Genomic DNA, 27,689 nt, shown 5'->3' on the forward strand with positions numbered 1-27,689 from the left:
ATATTTACCCACTGAGTGGACTTGTATGGACAATTCTGTTTCCTTATTTTTCAAAAAAGCTGTATCCTTGTGAGGCTTACCGCAACATTCTATCTCTGAAAAATCCTGTAGCATTGCAAGAGTAGGAGCTGTACAGTAAGAAAACATGGTTTCCTCCCATGCTTTTGGGCCATGAGAAGGATAATAAAGTCAAGTTTCATTTCCCACGATATGAACTGCAATATGGCTCAGGGTCTTAAAATTTTTCATTTAATCAATTAATAAATGTGGAGGAAATACCTATTTCAAATACCAAACTGTATTTTACTTCCTGGGAGGGAGCTGGTCTCCCCCATTTGCAGCTCTTCTACCATTAAGGTTAAGTGAAAAAACAGACAGACTACCCCAGGGAAAGACACAGATAACATGTAAAACCAGATATTTCTAAGAGGAAAACTAGGAAGCCCTTGCAGAGCTGACAGGAAGAGTCTTGGGGAAAACAAAGGGAAGAATCAGGCCCTTGTATTTTGTGTAGTAGATACTACGTTAGGACACCAAGGTACCAGGTAAAACAAGGTAGATATAAAAAATGCCAGCATGAAGGACTTTTACCCCAAACACCAGAAGGATATAGGAGCTTCCCAAAAGGAATTGTTCTAGGTCAGAATTGCCTCTCAGTAGAGGGCAAGAATCTAGAACATCTTGTCCAGTAGAAATATATAGCAATAGAAGTATACTGCCAGCCACAAAGGCAGTTAAAATTTTCTAATAGCAAACCTTTTACATTTTAAAAAGTAAAAAGAAACAAGTAAAATTAATTTTAATAATACAGTTTATTTAATCCAATATGATTAAAATATTACATATTGATATGTATTAAATACAAAAGTATTTATCAGATATCCACGGATTTCACCAGCAGCATATCTCAACTCAGACTAGCCATACTTCGGATGCTCAACGGCCAGATGTATTGGATAGCACCAGTCTAGAATGAAATGAGGTTAAATCCTGGGGTGGTTAAAACCAGAAGGAACCATGGTTAAAACTGTAAGTCCTCTTATATGGACAATTCTGTTTCCTTATTTTTCTACTACAAATCTGGAACAATGGTTGAAGAAAAGGGAGAGATTGGCATTGGAAATTGTTTAAAACCATAGGAGTCTTTTATTCCTCTACTAGGTTTTTCTGAGGTATCACATAGAAAAATCTGATTCTCCCACACGCAAGTTGATTAAGTATAACATGTGTAGGAGGGACTGTATGTGACTGTGGGAACAAAAATACAAATAAGATATTGAATTGCCCATGATGTTTAGGGGTGTGCCCATAGTGAAAAACAATGACATAATAGAATACAAGTAGAGAACAAAAAGCAACAGTGTGGGAATCCAAGGAAGGCAGTAATTAATTTTTCCTGGATTTGCTTAAGATACAAGCTCCATGTAGGGCTGGAACCATCTCTGTTCTTTGCTACTTTCTCAACAGTACCTGATACAGAGCTAAGGAAATCTTTGTTGAGTGAGTGAATGACTGAATGAATGAATGATGGCTGGTCAGAGAGAATCAGCTGAGGAGAAGCCTCACGGATGACATGGCATTCAAATTTGGTTTTGAAGAACTAATTGGTCTTCACTTAGGAGAGTAGAATACTCGAGACCAATAGATCTGAACATCCTAGAAGGTGAATATTTAGGGCACATTCATTCAGTAATATTTGGTATGATGAGGTCAGCATGTAGGTGGGGACAAAGATAAGTTGGGAAAGGTAGATTGGGGCCAGGTGGTAGCAAATGTGGAAGGGTTGTTTTTTTTGTTTTAACAAATTATTTGCAGGATTAGTCTATTCCAGCCACCTGCTGATAGCACCAGAGTGTGGTAAAAGTTCTCACAATGCTAAAACAGACTTTTGCAGCATATTGATCTCCTGTTCTTAAAGCTTTCAGAAAGCAATCAACCATCAGACAGCCAAATGGTGGTAAGTGACAGTATACATTCTTCAGAGTCTACTGTACATTGCTATTGAATTTTCCCCATCTCAGTTAACTTTTTTTTCCCTCCTGAAAAAAGTTACTGAGAGAACAATATAAGCAGGGAATGAAATGAAAATGTGCTGGTTTACATTTCACCCCCAAATAATAGAATGGATTTTTTTTAAATGGGGAGAGGAGTGGCAATCTTTGTGCACTGTTATCATCAAGCCTCCCTTTAAGGATTTCTTATCTACTGAAATAATATGAAACACACCATCCAACTGATGATATTAATGCATAAATCCCAGAAATGCATCTGGAAATGTTTGTGCTATAAAAAATAGAATGTTCCTGACTAATATGGTACTTTATAAATTCAATGTGCATATAGCAATAGCAAGTTTAGAGAGTGGCAATAAACAAAACAAAAAAGGGGGGTAGGGTAGTTTATGAAGCTTATAAAGGCATTTATTCCAGCATTTGGGTAATTGGAAATTTGATTATGGCCAACACAATTTGGGTCCATGTTAAAAGAGATATGGTGCCGTGTGATGGAAAATAAAACAAAAATTAGAGTCAGATACATAAGGTTTCCAGTACTGGCTCCTTTTCTTTCTAGAAAGTGACTTTCCTCTCCAAGCTTCTTATTTTCATCTGTAAAATGAAGTGATAAAAATAGTATCTAATTTCAAGTTGTTATGAAGTCAGATATTAAAGAAGTGCCTGACACATGGTAAGAGCTCAGTAAATGCTAGCTATAGTTTCATCTTTTGTTCATTGGGTAATTATTGAGCATCTTTGATGGGCTGAGTTCTAGAAATTCAGAGCTATAAAACAGTTGACTTGAAAAAGTTCACTGTCCAATCTTACAAATATTTTATAGAAGAGTCTGTATCATTACACAGACTAAGGATATATGTTTCATATGGTAATGGGAGTATTTTTCTCAGGATGTTCCACAAAGCCCAGGTTTTCTCAACCTCTGCACAATTGACATTTAGGCTGGATAATTCTTTGTGGTGGAAGGCTATCTAAGCACACTGGCACAATGCTTCTGAAACTCTGGGATGTACAAAACAGATATGAATCTTGGGCTCAGGCTCAGGTGGGTGAAATTTGTCATAACTATTCTTATAATAGAAAAACAATTTAGCTTAATTTCTGACTGTTCTTCATTTTTCTTTTTAACATTTTATTTATTGATTAGAGAAAGAGAGAGAGAGTGCATGGAGCTGGGAGCAGAGGGAGAAGTAGACTCCTTGTTGAGTAGGGAGCCTGACATGGGCCTCAATCCCAGGACCCTGAGATCATGACCTGAGCCAAAAGCAGATGCTTAACCGACTGAGCCACCCAGGCACCATAGTCCCTCAACTTTTCTAGAAGCAAGAAAACCACTTCAGCCTAAACTGTGACCATCTCTATATTTCCAGGGTTGAGCACAGAGCCAACAAGTTAAGGATAGAGGGTGTTCTCTGGTCTGCATTCATATGTGGGTCCCAAGGAGTTGCTGTTGAGTGCTTCACTGTCCCTGTGCACCTGGACCCTTCCAGGGTAAAGGCTCTCTGCTCTCTTCTGCTTGCTCGTCTGCAGACATCATGTCTGCCCATATACAGCCACTGCCTTGAGGTCTTGTTACTTCCTTGGCAGCCCAGACAGGAGGAATTCAGGAACCCTCTAAACTCTCCTTTTGGTGTCCCCCCACAAGTCTGGAGGAATTTCCCCCATCTTAGGGTGTGGAGTGTTGCAGCTGCAATCTCTTGTTTGCTTCTTTAGCATATTCTAGTAAACCTGTAAATTTTGTGCCTTTTAATTTTTTGCTACCTTCTTTACCTGTTTCTTCCAAGTTTAATTCTGAGGTCATAAATATAAATACTTGGGGTAACTACAGCCCAGACAAGCTTTGTGTGGCTTGCACAGTATTTCTGTTTAAGCTCAAATCCGTATCCTTTAAAGGAGAAAAGTGCTCTCCAGTTGACCGCAGACCTCATCGTTTCTTGATTTTCCTGCATCCAATGCACTTCATCTGTTTACATTACCCGCCTGGTGATTCTAGGCAATTTATGTTTCCAACCCCTGGCCTCTATGAATGGAAAAACAAAACAGGCAATGAGCACAAAGCAAATCTCTATTTGAATGGAACGATATACAGAGGGAAAAAAACCCACAGATTTATATCTGAAAGTACTGTCTTAGCCATATATGAAAAGAAAAAGCCAAGGCGCTATAGTTAAGGTATAGACAGGATGTCCAGAGCCATGACACTCAGCCTCCCAAGTTTAAAAACTATATGTCTGCTGAGTGAATACAAACTTTAACAGCGACTTTGGAAATTCTTCATCATATGGCAACCATTTCCTTCGTCATTCTGTCTCCCTCTCAGGCTCAACAAACTGTGTAACTTGCTCTTCCGTATATCTGCCCTGCTCACGTTGTCCTGAGTGATTCAGTTCATTACGTTCCCTCCATCCCTGAATGTCTGTCCTACGATTTTTAGTCAGAAGCTTAATTATCCTTCGAGTAGGAGCTCAAACTTCATCATCTTATGCTTTTACAGAAGATTCTTGTCACCCTTTCAGGTTTATCCTCCTCCATCAGCCCACTAACTATAGGAATTCCTCTGGAATCTTAGAATTTCTTTTTTCCCCCATCCCTGGACAATCTCCTCCATGGTCATAGCTTCAGTGATGACATTTATGCAGGTGGTCCACAATATGTATACTTCTAGCCTAGAAGTGACCACATATTTAATTGCCTTTTTTGACATCTCTTTTTTGAAGATCTCAAAGGCATCTTGAGATCAATATGGCTTAGGGGCCCCTGGGTAGCTCAGCAGTTGAGCATCTGCCTTTGGCTCAGGTCATGATCCTGAGGTTCTGGGATTGAGTCCCGCATTGGGCTCCCTGCAGGGAGCCTGCCTCTCACTCTGCCTATGTCTCGGCCTCTCTCTCTGTGTCTCTCATGAATAAATAAATACATTTTTTTTAAAGTCAATATGACTTAACCAATGACCCTTCTCTACTAAACCTTTGTCCCCTTTTCAGTCTTGGCTACCACCAACCAGCCATCTGGTTTGCCAGCAGAAACCTAGGAATCATCTAGGATATGCCCTTTCTCTTTAATTTCTTTCTTTTTTTAAGATTTTATTTATTTATTTATGAGAGACACACACACACAGAGAGAGAGAGAGAGAGAGAGAAGTAGGCTCCCTATGAAGAGCCTGATGTGGGACTCAATCCCAGGACCCCGTGATTATGCCCTGAGCCAAAGGCAGATGCTCAAACACTGAGTTACCGGGGCATTCCTCTCTCTTTAATTTCATATGCAAACCATCACAAATGAGGCTTTTTTACAAGAGGGATATATCCTAATCAGGCCCACTCAAAATGGTCTTTTCGACTTTTATGCTTTTCATTGTACATTATTGGCATTTTGGATTCCTACAGTGTTTTTGGAAAGTATCACTCATCAAATCTAGGGAAATGATGGTTTAGATTTCAGAACTGGTCAGGCTGAAAAGGGGAGTGCCTCAAACTGCAATGATTTCCCAGGATAAACATCACCATATGAAGAACTGTCCTAGTGGCCACTCATTGCTCTTGGTTCCCACCACTCTCCATCACTATGAACCCAGTCACATCAGTATAGTTCTCCAGAGAAACAGAACCAACAGAATAGTTATATTTATACATTATATTTACAAATATAAATATATACATATGTGTATATGTATTGGTTCATAAGATTACAGAGACTGAGAAGGCAAAAATCTGCAGTTGGCCAGTTGGGCATGTAGGAGAACTGATGACAAAATTATAGTCCAAGTTCAAGGGCCTGAGAACCAGGAGAGCCAATGGTGTAAGTTCCAGTGTAAGTTTGAGGCCAAAGGCAGAAGACTGATGTCTCAGCTTGAAGACAGTCGAGTAGAGACAGACAATTCTTTCTTACTCAGGCTTTTGTTCTACTCAGTCCTTCAGTGGATTAAACGAGGCCCACCCATGCTGGGGAGGACAATCTGCTCTACTCAGTCTACTGACTCAGTTAATGTCATCTAGAAACATCCCTGCAGACACACCCAGAAATAATGCCTAACCAAATTCAAATCCCTGTGCCCCAGTCAAGTTGATGTAGAAAATTAACCATTGCAAAACTTAAACCTTGCCATTTTCCTTTGTACTTGTTATTTTATCAGCTTCAGTGCTCATCCTGCAGAGTCTGGTCCCCTAAAGGAGCACGTGTCCCTTTTCTTAATTGAAACAAAGTCTGTCTGTTTCTGGAAGCAAATGTTGTATGCTGACTACTACTCTTTCTCCAATGGAGAGATGAAAGTCATTTAAAATGCAGCATTTCCTAAAAATTAATTTTACAAAACACCAGTCTTTTTTATTTTTATCATTTTTATTTGGGGAGGGCAGAGGGAGAGACAGAATCTCAACAGATTCCCCACTCAGTGCAGAGCCCAGCTTGGGGCTTGATCTCATGACCCTGAGATCATGACCTAAGCTGAAATCCAGAGTCCGATGCTTAACAGACTGAATCACCTAGAAGCCCTAAGAAACACCAGTCTTACGAGATACACTGGGGAAAAAATGTTAGAAAGAAAAGATTTCTTGACAATTAAGTGTTATTTCTCCACATTAGTTTTCAACGCTGCATAATACATTGCCACAAACTTAGCAGCATAAAACAAGGCCCACAGCTTCCATGGCTCAGAAGTCCAGGCTTGGCCTAGCTGGGTTTTCTGCACAGATTTTCACACGAGCAATATCACAGCATTGGTTGAGCTGTGTTCTTTTCTGGAACTCAGGCCTCTTCCAAGTTCATGTGCTAACTGCCAGAATTCAGTTCCTTTTGGAGTTTGGATTCAGGCCCTCAGCAACTAGAGAGAGCCCTCTCTATAGGTAATTACACATGCCTACTTGTTTTTCACGGTCAGCAGGATGATCCCAGTTTCTCTTTAAAGGGCTTTCACCTGATTAAGTCAGGCCCACCCAGGAAAATAGCTTTTTAAATTAATTCTGAGTCAACTGATTTGGGATTCTTCATATTTGCCATATACCATAGTCTAATTATAGGAGTAATGTCCCAACAGTTTCACAAATCCCACACTTTCTCAAGGGGAGGAGATTATGTAGGACCCAGGGGTTGTAATGTTGGGGGCTATCTTAGAATTTTGCTTGCCACCATCCAGACTGAAAAACTCCTGGAGTGAAGAACTCTGGCTAACTTTGTTGTTTCCCAAATTAATTTGGCCTATATGAAAACCTTATTTTCATGTAATACTTATCATCATTCTTAAAATTAGTTTTCTGGGCCATCCATGCTTTGGGATACACTGGAATGGAAAAATCCCTGGGTCATCAAGCTTGGCAGTTCAGGATTCCAGTCACCATCCTGCCTCTTCCCATTGGCATCAGCTTAGGCAAGTTCCCTGACCTTGTAGAGCCTTGGTGAAAAATCTAGGGTTCATTAGAATCTGCTTCTCATGGCTGTTACACCAATACAATGAAAGTAAGTAATACCGGGACATGCATGGCACAGGTTAGAAACCGAACAAGGTAAAAATGGGTGATAAATTCCTCTCTCTCCTTTTCCATATGAAATTTTAAAAACAATTTCAAAAAGGATACTCTACTGATGTTAGACTTGCATGAAGGTTTTGGATATCAGACATGAAGCTTCATAACCTCCTTAGGCTAAAAAAATCTAAAATTAAAATTTGAGAGGAAAAACAGTTCTTTATTCTATGCATGATAATTAATGTTTTAAACCGTCCTCCATCAATACTATCAGACCACAGTAAAGCCAGAAATGAATCATGAGCATATGTAAGTAAATTCTGTGATCTTTTTAACTACCCAAACAACAAAAAACATGAAAAATTTGATGTTATCATTTAATAGGTTAAAATTGATTGAGATGTCTCAAAAATACGGGTTACCACTTCTTATATCCAACAACGTAAAATAAAAAGTCTTCAGCCACATAATGTAAAGCATAAACTACTTAATGCCTTTGGAACAAGTGCCAAGTTTTAAAGACAAAATATTTGATGTTTAGACTAAACTGTAGGGCAGTGACTATATGATAAGTCTAAGTAGAATGGGTTATAAAGGTACAAAATGACAAAACTTGTGGGTAACATTAAAACATTGTAATAACTGTGTGACCTTCAATAAATTACTTACCCTTTCTAAGCCTCGGTTATGGCCTAAGAAATGGGTATAATAATAATACTGTGCCATAGGCATATTGTAAAGGTACCACAGATAAAAACTGAGTGTAGTGATGCTACTTCTTAAGTATAGAGTTAATTGTTGTACAAGTGTAAGCTCTCATTTGGTCTCAACTCCTGTTGTGCTGTGCTTTGAAATCCTGTGCTACATGAAAAAAATGCTCCATATCACTTGCCATCAGGGAAATACAAATCAAAACCACAATGAGGTACCACCTCACGCCAGTCAGAATGGCTAAAATTAACAAGACAGGACACAACAAATGTTGGAGAGGATGTGGAAAAAGGGGAACCCTCTTGCACTGTTGGTGGGAACATGAACTGGTGCAGCCACTCTGGAAAACAGTGTGGAGGTTCCTCAAAGAGTTAAAAATAGAACTGCCCTATGACCCAGCAATTGCACTGCTGGGGATTTATCCCAAAGATACTGAGTAGTGAAACGCCGGGACACCTGCACCCCCATGTTCATACCAGCAATGTCCACAACAGCCAAACTGTGGAAGGAGCCACAATGTCCTTCGACAGATGAACAGATAAGGAAGATGTGGTATATATATGGAAGATGTGGGGTGCGTGTGTGTGTGTGTGTGTGTATACATTATATATATATATATATATGTGTGTGTGTATATATATATACATATATACACACACACATGAATATTCCTCAGCCATTAGAAAGGACGAATACCCACCATTTGCTTCGACGTGGATGGAACCGGAGGGTATTATGCTGAATGAAATAACTCTATCGGAGGACAATCATCATATGGTTTCACTCATACGTGGAATATAAGAAATAGTGAGAGGGATTATAAGGGAAAGGAGAGGAACTGAGTCAGAAAAATTAGAGAGGGACACAAACTATGAGAGAGACTCCTAACTCTGGGAAATGAACAAAAGGGAAGAAGGGAAGGAGGATGGGGGGATGGGGTGACTGGGTGACAGGGACTGAGGTGGGCACTTGATGGGATGAGCACTGGGTGTTATACTGTATGTTGGCAAATCGAATTTAAATATAAAAAAAGGGAAAAGTTTGTGCTGAATTCTGAAAAATTAAAAAAACTACAGAGTGACGTTTATGCTAGACCTCTTATTAAAGGAAAAGAAAAACAGCATGCTTATATTATTCAATGTCGTTAGCCATTAACAGAGGAGAGACAAGTGCAGAGAATATATTACTCATAAAATTCTTTCTAAATGGAATCCTTTACAATATATCCCGTGAGGCATCTGCAGGTCTTTAGGGACACAGAACAATTTATTGAAACTTCTGCGCAAATTGAAACTCGTATTTGGAGCAATGCATTAAGAATCTATAGATCATTTATTCCTGCTCTTCACTGAAGGAATTGCGGAGATCACTTTTATTATACAAATGCTACTTCAGTGATTAAAATTCCTTCTCTCTGGCATATGCATGAAAAATAAGAATAAGAATGAATAAGAAATAGAAGTTGCTCTGATAGATAAATCGCATATATACAAGAACAAGGAAAACAGTGTGTGTGTTATCATATTAAAAAAATAAAATATATTGGGAACTCCTTGAGTTTCTTTCCTCAATAATGAGAAGCACAGAATGAGAATGTTCACTTATAGTAATTTCATCAGCACACCAGTGAGGCCAAAATAAATGGTAGACAGAAACGTGAATAGGGTATCATTTTGATATTACTTCTGCAAACACAGCTAGGAGAGCTAATGCTCATTTTAAAATGCATGTCAAGGCTTCAAAAGATGCACAACAAATAAAGAAAAAAATCTTTCTGATTTTACTAGTTTCTGCTGGGAGCTACAATATACTTAGTCCTTTCCTGGGTGCTATCAACCGTATAAGAAAAAGATGTTGGCATTTCCGAGGGCCACAAAGTAAGCTTGTATTATGGTGCACTCCACGACTCTAAGGGGGCTGGCCTGTGAGTTTTGATAGTGTATAAAACAGAGTTGGGAGTCACTCAGACCTGGGGAAGACCTGACTCAGCTATTTAATGCATGAAATTGAGTAATGTTCTTGACTTTTCAAAGACTTGATTTCCTCATCAGTCAAAGGGGAATAAAAAACACCTACCTTTTTTTACATTCTCTATGGGTATTGGATGGGTTAATATATATGAAGCCTTGAACCCAATATGCTGTGGACTTGTTACAGTGGTTGCTGTTACTACTCTAGTTAATGTCTGCCTTTGTTTGGCTTTCCCCAATAGCAGCCTCTTAGACAAGGATTTTGGTGCAAGAAGTTTACTTGGGAAGTGATTCCAGGAAGCACAGATAAAGGTGTTGGAAGTAAGAAAGAGAAGGGAAGGAAGACAATAATGGTGATTTATCAAGCAGGCGAGAAACTCTGAGACAAAGTAGGATACCTTTAGAATTATCCCACCCAAGCACAAGGGAACTGGAGTATTTATCCATCAATAATCTGTTATTTGTTGAGGATTGCTTCTAGGGGAATTAACCTTTCTACACTTTTGGCTTATCCTGCATGCTGGCCAAGCCTGTTCTTAAAGGCAGACAAATGACCTCAGCCAGGGAGAATTGAAGGGATTTCAGTAAGTAGCCTTCTGAATATAGGGGTGAGGACATAGGAGATGTGGGAAGAACTCTAACAAAATCTGCTGCATTCTTAATAACCCAGACTCTACTCATCTTCCCTCTGGCTCATTGTCTGCCGAGCTCTTCAATTCCCACTGCTTTATGAGGTTATTATAACATAGGTAAAATCTCTCAAACTGTATTCTTAGGCATCTCCTTGTCGAAAGACTTTAGGTCTGGCAAGTTAGAGTGTACACCCTCTGGGTTGAGTGAAGTTAAAACTTGGAGTTTGGATATCCAGATTTTATAGAGTTGGTTTGGTGGATGCTTTTCAAAGAGTTTACAACTGTACTGGGGGATTTGACATTCACAAGTCCAAAATGTAAATTTATAAATTTAAGGTGCTAGTGTTGGTGCAGTGGTGTTTTCTAAGAAGTGAGATGTGAGATTTTGTCATGGAGAAGTCTGCTGAAATTCCCATTGCTTTTGTCTAGTATTATTTCCCATTTTACTCTGAAATCTCAAGGCACCTGTATGGGGCATGCACTTAGTGCTGACTTCTTAAACCATCAGCTGTTTAGCTCAATAATGAAATGGACAAATGACTTGGTATAGTAGAGTAAAAATGACCGATCATTGCCAATCTCTAGGGAGCATCCTACTGAATTACTTTATTTTATTAATTTTAAGAGGAAAGAGAGAAGAGAGCTATTTCCTAGTTATGGCATAAAGAAACATCAAAGCTAAAGGTAAGGCTCTTATGCAAGAGTATAAACTTGGAAAACTTCTGAAATATACATTTTACCAATTAAAGTGAATAACAATCAAGTGGTGTCTATGTTTTCAGATGAATGGAAAGAGTGGAAAAAAACATAGGCTTTGCCAAAGAACAAAAAGAACCCCCCAAAACCTGAGATCTAAGCTCCACTACTTAGGAGCTGATTTATCAGGTAACTTAGTTCATCTCTCTGAGCATAAATGCCTCTTTTGTAAAATGGGCATTAAATCTAAATGATGAAAGAATATGACATATAAATGTAATGTATATGATATATAAAAGTGTTAGATTCCATCAATAGTTGAATAGATTAACAAATTGTATTTTTACAACAGAATGCTTCTCAGCAATAAAAGGAATGATGCACAAAACAACATGATTAATCTCAATTATGTTGGACCAAGAACAAACAGCACATACTGTAGGGTTCCATTTTTGTAAAACTCTAGAAAATACAAAATAATCTATCATGACAGAAAGCACATGTGTGATTGCTTGAGGATGGGGAAATCAGGAGAGGTGGAAATGACGGACAAGAAAGGGAAGCTTCTGGGGCAATGGGGATGCTCATTATCTTGATGGTTGTGATGGTTTCATGGGTGTACACATATGTCAGATTTTATCAAACTTACACTTTAAATATGTGCCTTTTATTGTATCTGATTATACCTTGATGAAGCTGTTAACAAAAATAGTGTTAGTGACATGCTCAGTGAATGTAATAATTCCTTCTCCAAGTGTGTGTTTATATGACCTTGACTCAACTTGTTTGGGATTAAATTTGGTGAGTCCAAATGAGTTGAGGCTACACAGAATTGACATTCATTATTCTGCCTGCCTGTCACCTCTTTCTTATTTAGTTAATAGGATCGTCCCTCTTTCAGTAAACTGTTGCTTCTCCACTCAAAAACATGGTTCTCCTTGGAGCTGCCAATCACAAAGATCAACACTTTGGCCACTCAGGGATGGGGATATATGGACAATACTAGTCAATGTTGTATGCCCAGTCCCCAACTTCCCTGGCCTATGCTACAAATTGCTAATACCTGCAACCTTCTTCAGAGGTTTGCCCTTGGGGTACTGGAGCTGTCTCACCTCTAGAGCGCCAGAGCTAAAAATATCTAGAAGATTATATTTCCTCAGGGTAACCTATGGTCAATGACTAGTGTACAGTGGCAAAACCCCAGCTCCCTTCTTTCAAGATGGGGACAAACTCTGATATGTGAATATGCTCCAGAGCTCCCTGTGAGATCAGGGGTTGGCCAGCACTTCATCTGAAATTAGTTTTAATTGACTGTTTTCCTCTTCTTCTTTCTCCCATTCCCTTAACATTTCCCACTGGGAGAACTTCCTTAATCAAACCACTTGTACTTGAACCCAACCCAAAGCAGCATGGCAAGTCTCTTTGGCCCAAGAGATTTATTCAGGAATGGAACTGAGACTCCAATGGTCTGCCTCAGAATCTTAGCTACTTTTAGAATTTGAGCTGGGACATGAGGGCTCTCTTTCATCTAATCAAGAAAAGTTACAGATGTGATACTAGAACCCCAAGTTCCTAAGTTCCTCACCATGTAAAAAAAGGGGTGGGGGGTTTGAAAGAAGCCAAGCTGAGAGAAACTCAGACCAGAGACCAAGAGAGAGACAGACTTCTCATGATGTTTGCGTCCATGATACCAGTTATCTTTAAGAATGGGCACTCTTTGCTTCTGGGATTTTTTTTTTTTTAAGATTTTATTCATTTATTCATGAAAGGGAGAGAGAGAGAGGGGGAGAGAGGTAGAGACATGGGCAGAGGGAGAAGCAGACTCCATGCAGGGAACCCAATGTGGAACTTAATCCTGGGACTCCAGGAACATGCCCTAGGCCAAAGGCAGGCACTAAACCACTGAGCCACCCAGATGCCCCTTCTTCTGGGGTGTTTTCTGTCAGCCAGTAAATACCATGGGTTTGGCTTCAGTTTCTGCCTCTGACAACAAAAGGAGTCCTGACTAAAAACCCTGGTATACACTCAAACTAGGCCTTTCTGCCCTTGCCATTTGAAATTAGTCAGATGGACAAGTTACAAGGAATTGGATCAAATAAGTGAATTGCTTTTATCCAATTAGGCCACAGGAAATATCCCAGGTTGAACTCACAAAATTTTGCCTTTCAGAAATGGAACTCAAATAGATTTCCCTTTTTTTCCCCTGGTATAGAAATATAATTTGTATTTTGAGTTATAATCAAATACTTTAATAATAAATCATACTTCCATGTCAGTTGTCTTTAGTAATTTGATCTGATTTTCCTTAGAACGGCAAACTCTCCCTTTGAATGGACTGAGGTTTTCCACATGCCAAGTAATTCTTTCTGAAACCAGCTGGGTGTGTCCTAGAATTCAATTTAATTCAATTCTGACACTAAACAGAGTGTAGACCCCATAGGTTAAGGGCTCAGTCTCACAACACTGACCCTGCTCCCCACCTCAGATGCCAATCATAAATCCCAGGTTATCACCTGTACTTCTGACCAGCCAGCTATAAATCAGAGGTTCCCATAAACCCTTTCGTGGGTTTGATTATTTCCTAGAACAGCTCATAGAACTCAAGGAAATATTTACTTACTTTTATTGGTATATAATGCAGTAAAGGATGTGATAAAGAATCCAGACAAACAGCCAGATGGAGAGAATCATAGGGTGAGGTCCAGAAGGGCCTGAGCAAAGGAGCTTCTGCCCCCATGGAGTTGGGGGTGTCTCCCTACAGCATGTGGTTATGTTCACCAACCTGGACACTCTTTGTACCTAGTACTATATGGATTTCTATGGAGGGATTTATCATGTAGACTCAATCAATTGTTCACTCAATCTCCAGCTGCTCTCCCCTTCACAAAAGATGGGAGGTGGGCTGAAATCTCCAAGCTTCCAATCATGGTTTAATCTCTCTGGTGATCTGCCCTCATCCTGGGGCTATCCAAGAGCCCACCGAGAGTTGCCTCGTGGGAATAAAAGATTCTCCTATGGGTTCTTGTAGCTCTGTGTCAGAAATCAAAGGAGAGAATGATATATTTTTTCTATTGTTTCACCGACCCATTCACCATACCCTACCACAACCCAGAGATCAGGAAGAGATGCTACCTGTTATTGAGCTAAAAGAAATTTTGGCTAAAATCATGCTAAATAGTTGGCATTATTCAAAAAATCATCAAGACATTATGCAATTCTTAATGATATCATTCACTTTTCCTGTCAAAGGCATGAAGAATTCACCTATCCACTCAGGGGAGTAGAAACCATGTGAAATTATGGATTTGTCCCAGCACATCTTACTCCCTTTTGCCCTAAACCCTTCGAGAAATTTGGGCCACTGCTTGTGAAGCACTGTTTTCCCTCAATCCATGGATTATTTCCCCTTGAACAAAAGACATCAAACTCATTGCTAAGTTTTAGTTTTGTCATTTGACACTTAAAAACAGTCAGGTCTAAGGGAATCTGGTGACTCAGTTAAGTGTCTGACTCTTGATTTCAGTGCAGGTTTGTGATCTTGAGGTTGTTAGATCAAGCCCCAAGTTGGGCTCCTCATTGAGCAGAGAGTCTGCTCAAGATTCCCTTTCTCTCTCTCCCTCTGACCCCACCCCAAACCCCACTCTCTCCCTCACTCCCTGTCAAATAAAAAGAAATAAATCTTAAAAAACTGGAAACAAAGAGGTCTCAATTTATTTATTTATTTTTAAAGATTTTATTTATTCATTCATGAGGCACAGAGAGAGAGAGAGAGAGAGAGAGAGGCAGAGACACAGGCAGAGGGAAAAGCAGGCTCCATGCAGGGAGCCCAATGTGGGACTCGATTCTGGGACTCCAGGATCACGCCTTGGGCCGAAGGCAGGTGCTAAACTGCTGAGCCACCCAAGGATCCCTCAGGTCTCAATTTAAACCCTGGTTCTGCCATTTACTAGCTTCATGTTTCATTTTTCTCAATAGCTCCATTATAAACACCATGGATGTGGCAATCACATTGGTCATAGTCACTGCTACATTTAAAGTGAGTAATAGGGATCCCTGGGTGGCGCAGCAGTTTAGCGCCTGCCTTTGGCCCAGGGCACGATCCTGGAGACCCGGGATCGAATCCCACGTCGGGCTCCCGGTGCATGGAGCCTGCTTCTCCCTCTGCCTATGTCTCTGCCTCTCTCTCTCTCTCACTGTGTGCCTATCATAAATAAATAAAATAAAATAAAAATAAAAAAAAATAAAGTGAGTAATAAGGGCGGCCGGGTGGCTCAGCCATTTAGCACTGCCTTCAGCCCAGGGCCGGATCCTGGAGACCCTGGGTCCAGTCCCACGTCAGGACTGTGCCTGTGTCTTTGCCTTTCTTTCTCCCTCTCTGTGTGTCTGTCATGAATAAATAAATAAAATCTTAAAAAATAATAGAGTAATAAGTAACAGTGATAATAATAATAGAAAACAATTTTGATTACTTTCCATCTGCCAGAGACTGAACCCAGTAAACAAACAAGCACTTACCTCACTGCTACAATGCACTGTTACTAAAGTGCTTTGTTCATTTTATGAATGAGCAAATTTAGGCTTAGAGCTCAAGTAACTTACCTGAGGTCACTCAGATAGGATGTGGTTGAATGGGGATTTGAATTTGAGCCATAAAATTTGCAAGCTAATCTGCAGAAAAAAAAATGTTGCAATTAAGAAAGGTAGGAAGAGGGGGGAAAGTGAAGGGAAGAAAGAGAGAGACAGGATTGATAAAAGGAAATGTCACTAAAGTATAGTTGGGAGGCTGTCAAGGGACCTGTCATGCCCACCACTCCTGGTCAATTGCAAATCAAATCAAAAGAGATGGACCTTGCTCAGGATACTACTTTAGGTACTACTTTCCTACCCAGCAGGGGGAAGAAAGGTTTTCCTCTGCTCCTGGCAACAGCCCAGTCAATGAGAGATAGTCACAAGTCAGCCAATGAGAAGCCACTCTAATTCCAGCTCCCAGTTTACTCCAATGCTTGTTTTGTTTTGTTTTAATCAGTCTCCTAGCTCCCTTCTCCTTTCCTCTATAAAAGAACGTTCCTCTCTTTTGTCTGGGGGACTGGCTTATAATTTTTGCTGTAGTTTTCTTGCCTTGTATTGCCATTCTCTGCTATTTCTGAATAAACCCATTTTTGCTTGTAAACCAACTAGCAGTTTCATTTTTAAAATTAAAGGATAAATGCAAAGAGAAAGGAGGGGGAGCAAAGGGGCAACCAGGAAGCAGTATGAGAGGAGGGAAGATTGTGCAAAAAAGTAAATGTAAGAGGTGTAAGTGAAGAAAGACAGATAATGTCACAGGGTTGTGATGAGGTATAATTGAGAAACATAAAGCAAGTTCAATGTGCCTGGTACTATCATATCATGGTATTGGTATATATCAGTAATCCTTGGGAATTAAATGTCAATATCAATGGAAGAATCTACTGTAAATAACGTAGTATAAAGCAAAGTAAATTTTAAAAAATGATATGGCCTGTTATTTATTGAAATTATAGATTGAATGCACTCTCCTAACTCAGAGACACAGCACTGAAATCCTCCTTTGTCTGTTGAGTAAAGAGGACGGATATGTTCTAACGGAGGAAATGTCACAAGAATATTCTCCTATTGACCTGACACTTTCAACAATCTAATATTTCACCACATTTGCTTCATCTCCCCCTTTCTTTCTCTTCCTGCTTTTATGCTGTTGAAATAAAGCTTGGGCATCACGAAATGTCACCTCTAAATACTTCAATATGCATGCCTTTTAAATGATCACTCTCTGTCATAACCACATTCCCAGTCTAGGATCCCTCCCAGAAAAAGAGCCTAAAACAAGGGCTTGCATGCAAGTTGTTATTTTGGGAAGTGAGCCCAAGGAACAATGTGGAACTGAGAAGGTGGAAGCAAGGAGGAGGCAAAGTCAATGCAAGGATGCACCTGTGGGCACCTGGGCTGGATTGTGAACCTCTGAGGAACTACAGGATTTCATTCAAATTGTGTATTAAGTGACTGAAATGGGGAATGTTTGTCCACTGGTTCCCATGTCATGGTCTGGGATGCCACATGGGGGGGGGGGGGTGTTAACACTTTTACACTGCCAGGTTTGCAATGGAATGCTTCAGAAGCAGACAGAATAGGTGGAAAGTTTCCCACTGGTGTCCTGCAGGAGGCATCAGAGAAGCCCCAAACAGCCCAGAGCAGAAAGTGAGAGATCTGTGGTGCAGCCTAGGGAAGGTGCCATCAGGTTTCACCTGCAGGACCCTGGGCACCACAGCAACAGCTGGAGTGAACATGGAGCTGGGGTGGGCGGGGTGGGGGGTAGGGGGCACAGCCAGGACCTAAGGAAAACATGCCTGACACAACTATAATGCCATTGCCACAGCTAATCAAATTCATTCCAATGCCTTGAGATCATCTACTACTCAAAAATCTGATTCTCCCAATTGACCCAAAGAGCTCTTTTTAGAGTTGCTTTGATCTCATTAGAATCCAAATAAGGATCACAAATTATGTCCTTAGTTAAGGTTATGTTCTTAAATCTCTTTTACTCTAGAACAATCCTCCTTCACCTTTTCAAATGCAATTGATTTACACCCAAAAATCCCATAGCTGGTGTCCTAAGACCGTTCCACATTTTGGTTTTCCCTCATTAGAGAGTCAGTTCATGTTATATCTCTATCCCCAGTATTCCTGTAAATGATCATAAATTCCACAGTGTTTATTAAACTCAAATAACTTTAATGGCAAGAAAACATTGCAAGTGATGCCATGTGCTTCAAAGTGCATTCCATCTGAAGACTCATGCAGTAGAATCAATGGTGGGTCCCTAAAAGTTATGTCCACATCAAAATATCAGAACTTGTGAATATTAGTTTGTATAAAGTGGCAAAAGATGTGGTGAATATAAGGATCTGAGGAAGAACTTACCCTAGATTACCTGGGTGGACTCTAAATGCAAGCATACTTGCAAATATGTATATTTAGAGAGGCAGAGGGGGTTTGGGGACAGCCTCACAGAATCTAGTAAAGTTGGAGTAGAGGCTGGAGTGATGTGGCCCGGGAACCCCAGGCCAGCATCCAGAAGCTGAAAGAGGCATGGAATGGATTGTCTCTCAGAGTCCCTGGAATGGAGTGCAGCTTTGCTGGGTTTCAGACTTCTAGCCTCAAGAATACTAAAATGCTATGTTTTAGGGATGTAGGGATTTAACAGCCTGATCTCCTCATTGCCAAGTCTCACACAAACTCTCCTTTGAATAATTCTGCTCACTGATGAATGTGGCCTGCATTAATTACTATTTAAGGATAATAGTTTGGTGATTTCTGGACTCCTCTCTTTTCCTCTTTATGAAGAGTTCTTTATAAAGATGGACTTTTCATTATCATCTTGGGTTCTTTTCTTATTTGAAAATGGAACTCATGCAGAAAACACTAGAGGTAAATATTTCATCCCCTCTCCCCCTCCTTTTTATTTTTATTTATTTATTTTTATTTTTAAAGATTTATTTATTTTTATTCATGATAGACATGGGGGGGTGGTTGGCAGAGACACAGGCAGAGGGAGAAGCAGGCTCCATGCCAGGAGCCTGATGCGGGACCTGATCCTGGGACTCCAGGATCGTGCCCTGGGCCAAAGGCAGGCACTAAACCGCTGAGCCACCCAGGGATCCTCCCCTCCTTTAAAAAAAATTCATTTATTTATTTGACAGAGAAAGAGTGTGTGAGAGGGAGCAAAAGCAGGGGGGTTGCACAGAGGGAGAGGGCAAAGCAGACTCCCTGCTGTGCAGTGAGCAGGATTTGGGGCTTGATCCCAGAACCTTGAGAGCATGTTCTAAGCTGAAGGCAAAAGCTTAACTCACTGAACCACCCAGCACCCCACATTCCCCCCCTTTTAATTATTTTTAGTGATTTTATTTATTTACTTGAGAGAGAGAGGCAGATAGAGCGAGCGTACAAGTAAACAGAAGGGCAGAGGGAGAAGTGGCTCCCTGCGGAACAGGGGGTGGGATGGGGGCCTGAGTGGAAGGCTGAGCCTCAACTGTCAGAGCCACCCAGGAGCCCCACATTCCTCCCTTTTAACTGCTATACTCCCAACTAAGCAATTGTCCATGACAGTATTTTTAAAACTATTTTTATGACTTTATATTTTTAAGAACAGCTTTAGGTTCACAGCAGAATTCAGCAGAAGGTACAGAGATTTCCCTTCTCACTTTCCCTTCCCTGCAACTCAAATACCGAGCCTCTGCGCTGGTCAGTAGCCTCCCCCAGAGCGGTGGTATATTTGTTACAACGGCCACGTGAATACATTGTGTGTCGTAGTTGTACACGGACACATGCTTATCACTGACAGCCTTTAGTTCATATTACAAATTCCTTCCAGGTGTCGTTATATTCTATGGGTTGGGATGAACACGTGCTGACATGCATCCATCATCATCATATCATAAAGTGCACTTTCACTGCCCTAAAAGTCCTCTTTGCTTTGCCTATTCATGATAGGTAGCTTAGGTCCTCATTTGCAGGGCAGCTGGGTCGGCTCAGCGGTTGAGCACCTTGCCTTCCACTCATGGGTCCTGGGATTGAGTCCTGCATCAGGTTCCTTGCAGGGCAGGGCGGGGCGGGGCGGGGGTGGAGAGGGGCTGTTTCTCCCTCTGCCTGAGTCTCTACCCTTCCCTGTATGTCCCTCATGAATAAATAAATAATTTTTTTAAAATTTTTATTTATTTATGATAGTCACACACAGAGAGAGAGAGAGAGAGAGAGAGAGAGAGGCAGAGACACAGGCAGAGGGAGAAGCAGGCTCCATGCACCAAGAGCCCGATGTGGGATTCGATCCCGGGTCTCCAGGATCGCGCCCTGGGCCAAAGGCAGGCGCTAAACCGCTGCGCCACCCAGGGATCCCTAAATAATTTTTTTTTTTAAGATTTATTCATTTATGATAGACATAGAGAGAGAGAGAGAGAGGCAGAGACACAGGAGGGAGAAGCAGGCTCCACGCCGGGAGCCCGATGCGGGACTCGATCCCAGGACTCCAGGATCGCGCCCTGGGCCAAAGGCAGGCGCTAAACCGCTGAGCCACCCAGGAATCCCCAAGAAACAAAATCTTAAAAGAAAAAAAAAATCCTTATTTGCCTCATTGTTACTAGTTAACCTCTCCTACTAGACTCTGACCTCTCGGAGAGCAAAAAAACAAAAAAACAAAAAGCAAAACAATCCCACCAACCCGTCAACCTCCTTCACTGTGTCCTCAGCAGCGCCTGCCACAGGGAAGGGGTACCCCCGACGTGCTTTTTTACTAAATTCTCAACATCCCCGAGAGATCCGGGGGGGGCCCCCCCCCCGCAGGAACATAGAGGCAGGGAAGGCACGTGCGCGGGTCTTTAACCTCGGATCACAAAGGGGGCGTGGCCTCGGGCGCTGGGGGCGTGGCCTCGGGCGCTGGGGGCGGGGCGTAGGGGCGCAGGGGCGGGGCCGCAGGGGCGCGGGGCTTCCTGTCTAAGATGGCGTCCCCCGCAGCGGCGCGAGCACGGACACTTCTGCGGGAGCTGGTGCTGCGGCCCCCGCTGCTGGCGGCCCGGTGGCAGGTGAGCGCGCCCCGCGGCAGGCGCCCCGCGGCCGTCCTCCCCGCCGCCTCTGCCTCCGCCTGCGTCCCGGCGGCGCGGGCGCTGCAGCACCTGGCTGCGCCCGGGCGCTCTGCCGACTGCCCCAGCGCCCCCGGCCCCCGCCGAGGCCGGTGCCCCGGTGCCCCGGCTCTGCCCAGGGCGCTGCACGGCAGCTGGCGGGGCGCGGCGCGGCGCGTCGAGAAGTCCTCGGGCCTCGGGCGCGTTGGAGCCCCGAGGGTCTAGCATCCGCGTGGCCGGCTCTGCCCGGGAGACGCCTCGCCCCCGGGGCGCGCGGCTTAGACCACGTGACGGGCCGGCCCGCCCCAGCCCGGCTGGGCTCCGCCGCTCGCCTCCCCCGGCAGCTTCCTCCAGGGTGACCGCTTTTTCAGACTTGAGGGCGCTTCAGTGGGTCGCACGGGCTGAGGGAGGAAAGTGGGAAACGCGCCGCCCTCTAGCAGGGAGCAGGGCTTCCCGTCACAGAGGCGGCCGAGCAGAGCCCTGCACGTCCCCTCCCCCCCACTTCCTCCCCGATTGCAGGCCTCGGCTGGATGGATGCTCAATACCTGTTGGAACTTGCCTTCCGCTGGATCTCACCTTCTGCAGGGTGGCAAGAGTGTTCAGAAGGCTTCTGGGGAGTTTTGAGTTGGCGTTGACTCTTGGAGAAGTCACTCAATTGCCCGGTTTCTGGTTCTCCGTAAATAATCTCTTTCCCCTTTTATTTTTAAGGTTTTTATTTATTTATTCATGATAGACAGAGAGAGAGGCAGAGACACAGGCAGAGGGAGAAGCAGGCTTCATGCAGGGAGCCCCATGTGGGACTCGATCCCGGGACTCCAGGATCACACCCTGGGCCAAAAGCAGGTGCTAAACCGCTGAGCCACCCAGGGATCCCTCTCTTTCCCCTGTTAAAGAAAGGGCAGGTGTGGGGCTCAGCCATACACAGCAGCGTCCTTGTTCGTTTTCCCGTTTTTGATTTATGAGAGGCAAATTATCACTCATGCAATTTATTTATTTGTTTTATTTATGTTATTTATTCATGAGAGACCCAGAGAGAGAGAGGCACAGACACAGGCAGAAGGCAGCTCAACTGCTGAACCACCCAGGCTCCCCACTCATGCAAATTTGACCAGGATATGTATAGTATAGTTTTAAGAAAAAAATGAAAAGATAGCTACTAATGATTTTTTGAGTTACTCTAAGCTTTGGCTAATTATAACATATGTAAGGTTTCCCACCCCCCCCTTCTCTTTTCATTTCCTGACTTCTCATTTCTCTGTTTTTGTTAATGTAAATTTAAAAGGTGCTAATAGGTATTACTGTAATATCCTTAATAGGCACTTGACAGTATGGTGGGATAGCGAAAAGGAATGGCAGTTTTGTCTAATTAAAATCACTAATAACTATTGTAATAGAGTAAGGAGAATACCTCCAGGTGATCAAGTCCTATTCATTATTTAAGTGTTACAAAAAACAAGAACTGTGGTGCTAACTATGAGTGTAGACTTGAATTGATGAGAAACACGGGGCCCAGGGCAGTGAAAACTCAAGCAAAGCAAGTAGTTGTGCAGAGAAACCCAAGCATTTAGCTGAGGTGTGGCTGGGCTTTCTGCCTAACCAAGAGATGAGAGCCTGGACGCCACACTCTAGAGAATCTGGTTGGGGACAGATAGCCTTGGTTTGGCAAGAAAACTAGGTGAAAGGATCAGTTACGTCACTCCCATCTAGGTGCCCTGATTTACATTACTTGTGGTTGACCTGTTATCCTGGAAACACAAGGTTTCAAAGATGAGAAGTTTTTTGTTAGAGATAAGTAGATAGTGTCCAGGACACTCTTGCAAGCTTGGCACTAGCGAGCATCTAGTCCAACCAGCTCATTTCACAGGTGGAGACCTCGAGGCCTCAAGAAGTTCAATACTTGTTCAAGGTTATAAAGAGAGTTTGTGGCAGAGCCGATTCCAGAGCAGTTTGCTTCTATTACACGAGGCTGTTGTTTGGTGAGTGTAGACTTCCTCATGAAAATGTGTTATGTCACTATTTAGAGGTTAGTCTGCATGCCAAGTAGCAACTATATCATATCCAAGTCCTCGAAATACTGACACACTTTCATTATTTCTTTATAAACATCTTAGAATTGACAATAATAGGTGAGCATTGCTCATGACTTGTAAGGGACTTTTCAGTTCTTGGATACTTCTTTGTATTTGCTCCATCTGCGTCTCTTGATATTGTGCCTACATATTCCCTTGGCGGTGCCAAACATTACAATTGAACATGACCCCCCCTTTTCCCCACAAAACTTAAGAATCCTTAGCGTCTCAGGAATTTCCTGTCATTCTTGACTCAGACCTACTTTGTCCTGGACCTTGTGCAAAGCTGTTGGGTGTATGGAGGTAAAAGGTCCAGTTTCTGCTTAGAGAAGTAACTCTAATCACTCACAAAGGTACCCCAAAAATGATAATTTAACCCCCCCCCCCCGTAGTTAAATTTAACATTTGACACCTATTCCTGAGGTATAATGTCATTGAAATTTTTTATTTACTCTGCTCTTAGCTTTAGTGTTTCGACTTAGGATTGATGTTATATTTTTAGAGGGCCCCCTTTAGCCATTTCTTATTTTACATATATTTTTTATTCAGCCTGTACCTAGGACAGGGCTGCTCTAAGTGCTCTAGAACCCACTGCTCTGGGGTTCATGAACAAAGCAGGCAGAGTATATGACCACATCATACTTTATTTTCACGGGGGTGGGAAAAGGCTAGATTGTACATACATAAATAATAAGATGGGTTCAGCCAAGGACAAAGGCTATGAAGAGAATAAAACAGGATCATGGGATGGAGAATGAATAGCTTAGCCAAGAAGGGTAGTGTAGATTAGATGGTCAAGGCAAACCCAATTTGACAAAGTGGGTTTTGTCTTTTTTTTTTTTTTTTGGTTTTGTTTTGGCCTAATTTTTTTTATTGCAATATAACACATGTACTAAAAATGTACATATTCTAAATGAACAGCTTGATGAATTCTCACAAACTGAACATGCCCAGCTCACCAGATTCAGATCAAAAACTATTTTGCAGTATACTCAGAGGGGACCCTGGTGTTCTACCTATTGCTACCTCCACCCTGGAAAGGGTAAACAGTCTCCAGACTTACACTACCATTCCATGGTTTTGTTCCTTTTTGTACTTTATGTAAAAAGTGGAATTATGCAATGTGTACCTGCATTCTGAATATTATGAGATCCTGGAGGTAACTTTTTGACTTTTTGACAGCTAAGTGACCTGAGTATTGACAAGTACCCAGCCAGGTGAAACTCTGAGGAAGAGTATGTTAGGCAGAGAAAAGAGCAAGTGCAAGGGCCTTAAGGTGGGAGTGAGCTCAGTGTGTTCAAGTAGTTAAAGAGGGAAAGTGATAGTACTAATAGTCTGAAGTAGGCAGGGGCCAGATCATCTGGGGATTTGCAGTATCTAATAGCTTTTTTTTCCCCCCTCTAATAGGAGCTTTTAAGAGCCTAGACTGGTTAAGTGACTTGCCCAAAGTTACCTAGTTTGTAAGGAATGGTTGGATCTGACCCTCAATCCTGGCTGCTAAAGAAAGACAAGGCATTTAAGATGGTATACTCATTATAGACCTAGGCTGGCTTTGAAACTTTTAGAGGGAATCTTCCATGAATTCACACTCCAGTAAAGATCTAACCATTGTTAGGGGTCTTTTCACAGATAAAGGCCATGTTGCCATGTCCAAATAGCCAGGAGAAGAGGGTGCTGCGTTACATGGCAGTGTAATGTAGCAAGGCATGGCCACAGTAGGCACAGAGATGAGCCCATTCCATTGGTCACGTCTTAGGCGAAATCTTGGTTGAGGGGACAGAGTTTAAATAGTTAATGATAGTTCTAAACATGGTATTGTTGCCTTTTTGTGTATTTTCCCTCTCTTAACGGCAGGGCAAAGTTCTTGGAGTTGCTCTGTTTTAAGAGAAGCAGAGACACTATGAGAAACACTGGCTGTCCGATCCCCAGCTATAGAATTGTTGTGTGGTTCTCTGTGAAGCTCAGAGCTTCTGTCCAGGAACTGAGAGAGGAACACGTACTGTTGGAGGAATCTGCTTGAACCTGTGCCCCTGCTGTTGTATACTTCAAAATGGGTGGCTCCAGTTGATTTTCTCCTCTTTCAGGAAGTAGTTGGAGAAAGATGGATGCATGGCTTTTAGAAGTGGAGGACTACAGGTTCTGTGCAAGTCCTTATCAGCTAAATGAGTCTGTATTGGAAGTTGTGACTTACGTATATGTGCCTTCTTGCCTAAAAGAATAAGGATTTAAAAAAATTACATTTAAAAAATTTTTTCAAGATGAAGTACAGTTGCAATTTCTACCATTAGAAAAGGAAATCTATCTCAGATAATTTAGATGCTAAACTATTGACCTTCTGTGTAGGGAAAGCCCTTTAAGTGTTCCAAATTGGTTTTGTTTACTGTAAATGAAACTTATCTTTTTACGGGCAAGTGATGGAGTGCACAGACCCAGAGTAGTGAAAATTTTGCTGCCCCTGTATCCTAGCCCAGTTCTGCAGGCACAATGCCCAGAAAGTCACTGAAATAGTATCTCATAATTTGGGGAGAAAGAGAAGTTATGTAACTAGCCTGAGATCACTTGTCCTTCACTTCTCTTTACTACTCAATGTGGAATTGTCACTTGATTTATTGCTTTCTGTTACTCGATGGAAATGTTTTGCCTGAAGAACTGGAGAGATTTGTACACATTTGAGCAAATGGTAAAATCAATATACTAATGAAATTTTGGGAAATAATACTCAAGTTAGTCTGGTGAAGAAGAAGTGGGGAGGCATTTCAGGTGTAGTGGGCTGCAAGCAAAGGCAGAGGGCAGAAAGAATGCGGTAAGATTAGAGGACTCATTGCCACCGGTTTGGTGTAGAGAAGAGAGAGGCAGGTGAGTAACCGAAGGGGAGGGCTGATGGTGATCTTTTAGGAAAAGGAGGAAGGAGGATGAGCCGTACAAAGCCTGGAACTCAGCACACATAGAACTCTGTAACTAAAAACAAAGCAAATATTGTTCATTTAGTTCATTTTCTGAACATTAGTCTGTGCCCAGTGTTATTTGGTGTAAGCTCCCTGAAGGTGGAAACTATATTGATTCAGCTCTTCAGTGTAAATCCGCTGCTTAAGAGAGTGCTGGGCATAGAGATGCACTTCATTAATGAATGCTGTGTGGCTGAGTGAATGCAAAAAGACGATTCGGGGGTTCTCCTCGGGGCCTCATCATTTGGTGGCAAAATTGGCATTTAAACCAATAATTATACCAGGACATTGTGAGTGCTGCAGTAGAGCTGTGTTGTTGGTCTTCTAAGACACTGCTTGTTCATGCTTTGGGGTACCTGCTGTGCCCTCCCCCTGAAACACTGTTCCCTCTGATCTCAGACAGTGTTCCCTTCCTTCATTCACCTCTCCAAGTCAATGTTAAATCTCCAGACAGGGCTTTTTATTTTATTTTATCTGATTCTCCCTCTCCCCGGGGATTATTCTCTGCTCCTTCCTTGCTTTATTTAGTAGTTTATAACACTTTACCTGATGGTTTACTCCGTGTTGTTTGTGTATTTATTTATGGTCTGTCTTCCTCTCTCGGCTACAAATATAAGATTGTAAGCTCTGTGAGGCCAAAGATTTTCTTACACACCACTGTTTCCCCAGCTGGCCTGACTAGGTGTAAGTTAGTAAGCTTTTGTGGTTTCAGTGAGAGGGTAGGGACGGAAGAGCCAGAGGCAGGGAAAGTAACAGGTTGAGCAGTGATGCAGATTATTGAGGCAAGAGAGGAAGGAAGGGGCTGTGGAAAGTCTATTTGTGAAAGGGTTTTCATAATAGGACTCTTCATTCTACATGTGTGCAGAGACCTGTGCAGAGGGATCTCTACCCATTATTTCTTTAACCCTTGCAAAATTACTGCAGAGTAGATTGTACTGTCTTCGTGATACATATAAGGGAACAGTCATAAAGGAGTCACAGAGTCACTTACTTAAACCACAGTGCCAGAGAGTCACCTGCCTCATGCTGACAAACCACATAGGCTGTTAAAACATTAAACTGTATTGCTAAAGGATCCTGTTTGGGTAGAACCATCCAGTTATGCTGATTGCTTACATTTATTTCCCCATCTCTTTGCCCTGAATGGCAGGCACCTTTGGTCGTTTGGGCTTGTGCTGACTCAGGTGTACCAAACAGTGCTGCACGGTCGTCTTCTCCAGGCTCTTACCTCTCCTCCCCTGGCTTCAGAGTCTGGGAAACAGTAACAGAGGAGCAAAGGGTATGAGTTCTGTGTTCAGATAGAACTGAATAGATAGACCTAGAAATGCTGGGTCTGCCAGGTTCTTGCTTTGCAAATTATTGAACTTGGCTGAAACTCTATTGTTCTCTGCAAAGGGATAATTCTCATAGTTACAAAGAGTATGTTTGACATTGTAGTGATATAGTTGGCTCACAATGATTATTTCTCTTACGGTGAATTTGAAGCTAAATTTACTTTCATTTTTTTTTTAACCTTTATTAAGCTAGAGACATTTTCCATTTTCGGATCTGATAAACTTGTATTGTTTG

At 42.0% G+C, this 27,689-nt stretch overlaps 1 protein-coding gene and 1 long non-coding RNA gene across 3 annotated transcripts in view; one reads left to right on the top strand and one right to left on the bottom strand.

Moving 5' to 3' along the window:
- Positions 1-3,300: 3,300 nt before the first annotated feature.
- LOC111091436 lies at positions 3,301-20,868 on the bottom strand. The gene is made up of 3 exons (XR_005374429.1): positions 20,710-20,868; positions 16,077-16,145; positions 3,301-4,032 (listed from the first exon to the last, which is right to left on the bottom strand). It is a non-coding gene; the product is annotated as an uncharacterized LOC111091436 (long non-coding RNA).
- A 78-nt stretch (positions 20,869-20,946) lies between these two features.
- The window catches only part of SUCLG2 (succinate-CoA ligase GDP-forming subunit beta), a 252,425-nt gene continuing 245,682 nt past the window's right edge, over positions 20,947-27,689 (top strand). For both annotated transcript variants that reach the window (XM_038565886.1, XM_038565887.1), the window contains exon 1: positions 20,947-21,070. In XM_038565886.1, the coding sequence (XP_038421814.1) occupies positions 20,987-21,070 (84 nt within the window). In that variant the 5' untranslated portion in view covers positions 20,947-20,986. The remainder of the gene's footprint in view (positions 21,071-27,689) is intronic.

The sequence above is a fragment of the Canis lupus genome, chromosome 20 (genome assembly GCF_011100685.1).
Source record: "Canis lupus familiaris isolate Mischka breed German Shepherd chromosome 20, alternate assembly UU_Cfam_GSD_1.0, whole genome shotgun sequence".
Classification (NCBI taxonomy): Eukaryota; Metazoa; Chordata; class Mammalia; order Carnivora; family Canidae; genus Canis; species Canis lupus.